The sequence below is a fragment of the Corythoichthys intestinalis genome, chromosome 1 (assembly GCF_030265065.1).
Source record: "Corythoichthys intestinalis isolate RoL2023-P3 chromosome 1, ASM3026506v1, whole genome shotgun sequence".
Taxonomy (NCBI): Eukaryota; Metazoa; Chordata; class Actinopteri; order Syngnathiformes; family Syngnathidae; genus Corythoichthys; species Corythoichthys intestinalis.
Genome location: NC_080395.1, coordinates 55165379 through 55173686, shown reverse-complemented (window position 1 = coordinate 55173686; position 8308 = coordinate 55165379). Strand labels below are relative to the sequence as shown.

Sequence of the window (8308 nt, the reverse complement as noted above, 5' to 3'; positions counted from 1 at the left end):
GGAAATGGTTTGTTTTGTTGAACCTTTTTCATGTTTTCTTTTAACCATACGCATGGCGCCTCTTCAGAGCTCCAGTTGGTGGCGGTAGTGTACTGATAAATTGTTTTTTCAACAACAAATAAGTCCCAATGAATGAAAAAGGAAAAAGAATTTCGAAAGATTTGGGACTGGTGGGCTCAATAACATATTAATTAATAGTGAAGTTCACTTTAAAATAATATTAATAATAATAATAAAAACTGAAGACTCGAGTTCTGTCGCGCCTCCGCTGCCCGACGTGCGCATGCGCATCTTGTCAGCCATGAGGAAACGCAAACTACGGCAAGTACATTAGGACAAAATACACGTATAGTCGTCCTTACACTCAAAGTCAGAGCGGCGAACCATGGCGGCACATTTGAAGGTAAATTACATCATCATTTACATTTTCAACTAGCAATAATCGCGCCTCGGATAAACCTCATTCACATGACTGACATGAATTGTATATGCGGAATTTGGCTTGGAGCCTTCAAATTGGAGGCTCCAATGCTTAGTAAACAGACGAGAAATGAAATCGCCTTTCTTAAATTGTGGCGTGACTCCATCATGGTCTCGCGCTCCGTGTCTTAGTTGTGATTTTTATATGGTTTTATAATGGTGTAGAATGCTCACACATTAGTTTTCAAATGGATGCGTAAAGATTTTTTACCCTAAAAATATAAATGCTCTAGTTAAATACAGATACTGATATAAAATCTATTTAAATGAATATAGGAAAACGAGAGTACTGCTAATACAGGTATATCTGTCTACCATGTACATCCATGCTTATGTTATCTTTTCTCCTGTTTCTGAACAGAAGCAACTCAAAGAGGCGGTGAAGATCATTGGCTCAGGTAGCTTCCTCTTTGCCTCCTACCTCACACTGGTGGGAGATGAGAATTTCTATGCCCACCAGCTAATGCCCCTACTCCAAAAAGTAGTGGAGGCAGAGACGGCGCACGTTCTAGCGGTAAAAATGATTAGTCTGGGTTTGGTCCCTATCAATCGCTATAAGGACCCCGACTCACTGGTAAGCGCTCATCTTACAACCTTACAACATGACAATCTCGTGAAACCTTCTCCTGATGTTGTCAGGGTGTTAACGTTCTCGGACTAAAGTTCAAAAACCCCATCGGGATCGCTGCAGGCTTCGACAAGCACGGAGAAGCGGTGGACGGTTTGTACAAGATGGGCTTCGGCTTTGTAGAAGTTGGGACCATCACTCCCAAACCTCAAGAAGGCAATCCCAAGCCACGCGTGTTCAGACTGGCAGCAGACCACGCCATCATTAACAGGTACCATAACATTTCTTGGTGCATTGATTCCCTGCCGCTTATCCTAACGGGGGTGCTGGAGCCAATCCCAGCTAACTATGGGCAGAATCTGTTGACCAGCTAATATCAGGGCACAAGGAGAAAAAAAAACATTTGCGCACAGACTCATTTTAGAGTATTCGATCAGCCTACCATATATGTTTTGGGGGTGTGGGGGGAAACGGGAGTACCTGGAGAAAACCCTCACAGGAAGGCCGAAGCCCGGGATTGAACCCCTTGATCTCAGAACTGTGAGGCGGACATGCTAACCATTCTTCCACCATGCCACTAAAAATATTCATATTAAGACAATTTAAATGCCTGTCTCTTTTGGTTTAAATTGTTTTCTTAGTAATATTTATATTTCTACTCTTTGCAATTCAAAGTGAATGTAAATGTGATCGTATGTGGACTGCATCAGCAAAAACACATAAGCCCTTTTCACACACATATACAGGGAAATTCCCGTGTAAGGTGACGCGGGTTGGACACTTTAACAGACTTGCCCTATGTTGCCCACTGAGGCTGTCTGTGCGGGCAGGTCTGTCTGCTGGCACGATTTTTCAACCCAGATATTACGTCATTCTGGTCGGCATTGTTGGTCAAATCGTGTTTTGTTCCAGAGGGAGCATTCCCAACATCGTAACTGCAGCCAATTCAGGCTCATCAAAATTGTATTTAAGCCCAGGCGATCCAAGAGAAGGGGTGAAGGAAGAATCCCACTGGCTTTATTTTGTTGTCTTATTGGCTCTCTGCCTACCGCTTAGGTTAGTATTTAGGTTAGTATTATTGATCAGTATTATTGATCCCCGTCGACCTACTGTCACGGGCCCATTGTGTGATTCCCCATTTTCCGCCATCGCGTGTATTTTTGTTTGTATTTAATAAACCGTTGAACGCGTCCCTCTGTTGTTTTTTGCTTTCAAGTACAACCTTGTTCCTGCAGTCTCGGACCCTAACATCGGCAACAAAATAAACCACACATTTCCAAAGATGGACGATGATGGACTCTCTTCCTCAGCTCTACGATCTCATAACAATTTAATTTCGTTATGTTTTCAGTTTAATTTAGCTATTTCCAGCTTGCTATGTTGATAGTTGCGATGTTTGTTTAGCGCTTTTCGTTTTACTGCAAAGAGAGAGGAAATGATTGGCCCGCCATGATATTTACATCATAAGCCATCATGCGCTGACCCGGGAATTTAACGCCTGCTTTCACACACACCACTTCCCGGGAAAGTCCCGGAGATTATACTACGATGCGACCCGTGAAATGTCCGCATAATCTCCGTGTCAATTGACCCGGGAAATTGTTTTCACATACAACTGCCGCACGGTTAAATCCCGCTATATTGCCGGTGTTTCGGAGTGTGTGAAAGGGGCTATACTGATCCTCTTTGTACACACATATACAGTACATACTGTACATACATTAAAAATAAAAAACGGTCATCGAGTCTGTCGAGTATGCCTGTGCCTTTTGATTTAAAACATTAAATTTACATTCACTTTGAACTGCAAATGAGCCCACTCTGTGGGTGGGTTTGACAATGATTTGATTGAAGTCTGTTCTCCTTTTTTGTTTGCATGCAAATTATTTTGTGTGGGTTTTTTGTAAGATTAAGTACTTACCGTACCTTCTTCACATACTGTAAGTAGTACTGTATACTTTCGTCATGGAGATAAACCAGTGCACTTGCCACGGCCCCTCTTGCAGATTGAATGACAACGATCCACTTTTTGCTTCATTTTTATGTTAGAAAGACCAAATTGGAGAGACTTTCTTTATTGTAAGTGTCTAAATGTAATATGTCGTGTTGCAATGTTTAAGTATGGAGAATTCTTTGTGTTTTCCTGTCCAGATATGGTTTCAACAGTTGCGGTGTGATAGAAGCACAGCACAGGTTAAAGATCCGGGAGGCAGCTCAGCTGGAACAAACCAAAGGTTTCTCATTCTTTTATTGTATTCAGTTATTATGCATTATTATATGACATTTTCTTTACTTTAGTCTTACTGTATATGTCATTGTGTCTGCTCAGCACAGTTTTTTTCTTTGGGCTCGCTAAAGCATGGCCTGGTTGAGTCACGTGTGATAATGCAAATTGGTGTGCTTTTTTTTTTTTTTTTTTCCAATCTAGCCGGATGTCCCCTGGGTATCAACCTAGGGAAGAACAAGCAGTCCCACAATGCAAGGGCAGATTACCTGGCGGGGATGAGAGTGCTGGGTCCGCTGGCTGATTACCTTGTGGTCAATGTCAGCAGTCCCAATACGCCGGGTCTCCGTGACCTACAAGGCAAAGCTGAGCTCCGTCGGCTCCTATATACGGTAGATTGAAACATCACTTGATTACTTTCATTGTGTGTTTTCCACGAGCGTCCATCATCAGATTCAATTATAGACTGGTACACTATACACTCATAATTGTGTTCAAGGGCGAACCAACATTCATCAATTATTTGACAGGTAATAGAAGATATGTTAGAAGAAAAGGTATCAGAGTTCACGTTAACTAATTTGTTGCCATTGATGACGACTGGCGTCCAATTCATTTGAACATGGAGGGAGGGCAGTCATCAAAACCAGTTCAAATGTATCGGCGTCAATGGCAGTGAATGAGTTAAATGCCTTTTAAAAAGGTATCATTTCTAGCTGCCAGGTTTTGGCCTGCCATTAATGTTCTCAAATATTGGCAGGTGTTAAAGGAGCGGGATGAGATGCCGGGAGGACATAAGCCCCCGATCCTGGTCAAGATCGCACCTGACCTCACTGCGCAGGATAAACAGGACATTGCTGATGTCATTACTGAGGTCAGAAGCTTGATTTTAATCAAATGGCGATGAGGTATTGCTCGTAGCGTTCATTTTTAGACAGCCGTATTCTTGGATGTTTTTTATTTTTTTGTCATCAAATTCTGCTGTATGTGAACAAGCTTTGTTGATGATAGATTGTCATTGTCAAACTTAACCTGAATAAAGAAGAATCAATGCTTTTTAATGAACCAACCTTTTTCCACTTGGATTGCAATATCAAAAAGAATGCAGGATGTGCCTTTTTCTGTTGTGTTGGGACAGAAATGCAACACTTTAGTAAACAATATGGCAAAGGCTATAGATTTTCAACAAGCTATGTGGACATTGACCTCTACACTGTGACCTCAGCACTACGTCTGGAGGTCTTTTTTTTTTTTTTTTTTTTTACTAAGTACACAGCCATGTTCTTGTGTTCAGCGGAGCGCATGGAAGACAAACCTTAATGGAAGAAGCATTAGGAAGGTCATATATTTTTACCGCACTCTTTTTTTTGGGGGGGGGGGTTATGCATCATGTGTATAACACACACAGACAGTCTCACACTTGTCTATTGTGTTTCCAGCTCGGAGTAGATGGCCTAATGGTATCCAACACCACTGTGTCTCGACCAGACATGCTCCAAGATCCTCAAAGGTGTGAGGCCGGTGGCCTGAGTGGGCAGCCTCTCAAAGAAATCTCCACAAACACCGTCAGAGAAATGTACAGCCTCACTAAAGGTACGTTCCCCCACCGCCACCCCTTTCTGAATCTCTGAAATGACAGTCCATTTATGTGTGATCATGTTGTCCTAGGCAAAGTGACAATCATTGGGATTGGCGGTGTAGCCAGCGGAAAAGACGCCATGGATAAAATCTGTGCTGGTGCATCATTAGTTCAGCTATACACGGCTTTAGCCTACCAGGGCCCGCCTGTAGTCAACAAGATAAAACGGGAATTGGAACAGCTTCTGAAGTAAGTGATTTTCCCATTTGCATGTTCTACTCGATGCTCTTGTTCATTAGCTGCCAACATTGACAGAAATGCAGATTAACATTCATCCGCTTGTCACGTGGAGTTTTCCTCGGAGCAAAAATGAAAAGGCATACACATTTAGGGCAACACAAATATTGGAACATGTTCATTTTATATTGCTCTCATACTCGATGTCTTCTCCGTGACTTTTTGCAGAGAACAAGGATTTTGCAGTGTTTCTGAGGCCATCGGTGCAGACCACAGGGGATTGAATATCTCGACCCGGTTGTAAATGCAAGCTGATACTGTATTTTCTCAAAGTCTGCAGCAGTATTTCCTCCAGATGGGCAGAAGTTAAATCTTTTGTTACAGTGTAACAGCAGTTAGCACAATGCTTCAGCATTTATTTATTTAATTTTTTTTTAACAATATTGTACACAATTGGACATTCCGTCTCCCTTGTGCCTTGTAAACATCCATACAACACACAATTTATATACTCTTGCTCTAGGTCATGGAATAGCTCAGGAGACTTTGGGTAATCGGTGCAATAAAGCCCATCCATTACAGTCTTTATACCTTGAGTCAGGAAAGCCACTTGCATTTGTGTTTGTTTGTTTGTTTAATATTTGAGCAAAAACTCATGATGGAAAATAACAAATTGCATTTCCTATCGTTAGTGTTCGGTTGATTCTGTTTTTTATGGCCCTCTGAAAAAGGTTCGCCATTTAGCATTGATTGATGGATAACTCGCCATGCACTCATGATTTTTAAAAAAAAATTTTATTGAATGACACAGCAGGTAATAACCCGATATAAACATAAATGCATCGGTAAATGTATAATGTACAAAACAACAACATAAGCATTACTTCTTCATCTTAATAACGTTATCAGTGGTAATATTAATCATGATAAACATATGGTATTTTACAGTGGGGTCATGCTGGTGACGAATGCTGTGATTCCATTGCAATCAAGCAACGGCGTGTTTTTTTATCCGTCACCGAAATTGTCACACTTCAGTGGCGACCTCACTCCATCCTAAGGTAAATCCGACAGTTAGTGTAACTGAGTATTTTTTTTCGTGTGTGTAACATCAATTTTTGTGTATTTTGATAAATCCATAATCTACTTTTAATCCAAGTAAATTTTGTTGAAATTAACTCAAATTCATTTGAAAATGATTCCATAACAAACTATAAATAAATAAAAAGAAGTCAACTTAGTCATGAAAGGCATCTTGCAGTAGTCATGAAAGGCATTATTGGTTAAACTGCCTGTGCTTGATCAGTTGTAACAAAGACTAGGACCCACTGCGGCCCTTGAGGAGCGTTTTGCCCACCCCGATATAAAATAATACTTTAATATAAGCAGTGTAAGTACACATTTCTTTAAAAATTGCTCTAAATGCTTTATTAATTTAATTAAATACGAATGTATTAAAAACCAAAAGCTAAATGCAGCTCAGTTGCACAAAGGCAGGGACTCTTTTTGCATACCACCAGAGGGACCCCACATATTATTTGTGCAACACTTGGGAAAATCACTAGTTTATGAAAATCGCAAAATCTGTGGTGGCTTTTGGCTATGGGTGTTTGACAAATGTTGGTCCACATGTAATACCTCTGTTTTAAATGGAAGAGTTTATGTATATATATATATATATATATATATATATATATATATATATATATATATATATAGTGCTCTTACAGCAGGCCAACTGTCTAACATGAAAATAAAAGACCATTACCATACTAAAAACCTGTTGATGTGTACAAATGCAAAGTAAAGCAATTTGACTTTCATAGTGCTTTCTCTGTAGATGTGTACAAATGCAAAGTAAAGCAACTTTACTTTCATAGTGCTTTTTACAACAGTCAAAAACTCAACTTTGGTCGAAAAATGATTCCTCTTCTGTGGTTCTTTACTGTTTGTATCATTTTTTGTGAAAACAAAAAGTAAAAAAAAAAAAAGACGATGAAATAACTTGTATTGTGTATAATTTGTGGAAGTTTGTAAATATACTGCTACTACTTAGCTTTACCTGGAAGAATTAGTTTCGTAATTGAATTTGATTGTTAAATTCTTTTTATAACTGAGAATAGATCACATGATTAATAGTACTCATAGGATAGCTTTCCATCCAAAGGTAATAAATTTACAGCACTTACCATCACGCATGATGTCGTACCCACTCCCACGCACACTTAATCAGCTAAGAGGTGCTGCTTGTCTGCATTTAAAATACAAGTTTTTCACTTTGGAATCTCGCATTCAGGAATGACAGTGCCTTGCAAAGGTAATATATATATATATATAATAGATAATTTCCTTTATTGTCATTGCACTGTAATTTGTATTGTTATTATTTTTATTTGTTGAACCTGCAAAAAGAAATAGTCTGTTTGGTGGTAAAATGCCCAACTGAAACCCTGTCTGGTGCAAGCAACATGGGCGGCCATCCATGTCTTTCTCACATGGTTGCATTTTCACCTTTTCATGCATGGATAAGGATTTTTTTTTTAATTAATTGCCCTTTTCAGGCAATCATTTAACTCTCTAGCTGTCGTTGACAGCACTCGTCATCCAATTGATTTTGCCTGCGAGGGGGCGAATGAATCTTCTTTGCCCCTCCAAGCTAAAATGAATTGGACGTCTAGCACCATCAATGGCACTGAATGATGGTAAAATGAATAGGATTTTTATTGCCATTAACAGCATGCCTTTCTAGCTGCTTATCCTCGCGGGGGTGCTGGAGCCTATCCCAGCTAACTATGGGCAGTAGCCTGGGTACACCCTGAAACTATCAATGGCATGCAATGAGTTAAATACTATTAAAATAAATAACCTAAGAGTCTTAACTTAGGGAAGTAATCAGTGTGTGTTGTTAAATGACAAATTATACGTATAATTGCAGAAATTTACCTCTTACGTTTTCTCTTTAAATGACCATAAATAACCTCTTGTTCTATAGGTCTTAAGTGTCAACTTTGGAGCAGCTTGTCCACTGTAGTGACCACTGTCCTTAAAATGCTTAATTTAATGCTTAATGCCAAGCTTCAAAGCGCCACATGCATCAATCATCGTTTAACTTGTTAAGCAGTTGCTATGGCAACTCATTGTGTGTAAGTGAACTGCTTGACCGAATTTGAGTGGACTCACTCAATGAAGCATTTAAGAAAGCGAAGTATTTTTCGGCTTT

At 39.7% G+C, this 8308-nt stretch overlaps 1 protein-coding gene across 2 annotated transcripts; it reads left to right on the top strand.

The window, feature by feature from the left end:
* Positions 1–325: 325 nt before the first annotated feature.
* Positions 326–7046, top strand: dhodh (dihydroorotate dehydrogenase). 2 transcript variants are annotated; one of them, XM_057844627.1, is made up of 10 exons: positions 344–403; positions 842–878; positions 963–1054; positions 1120–1319; positions 3200–3282; positions 3477–3664; positions 4033–4146; positions 4712–4865; positions 4941–5100; positions 5317–7046. In XM_057844627.1, the coding sequence occupies exons 1-10, from the start codon at positions 386–388 to the stop codon at positions 5390–5392; spliced, it is 1122 nt and encodes a 373-aa protein (XP_057700610.1). In that variant the 5' UTR covers positions 344–385; the 3' UTR covers positions 5393–7046. The 2 variants fall into 2 exon arrangements, with proteins under 2 accessions (XP_057700602.1, XP_057700610.1); XM_057844619.1 differs by having other exon boundaries at positions 326–403; positions 842–1054; positions 5317–7045.
* Positions 7047–8308: the final 1262 nt, after the last annotated feature.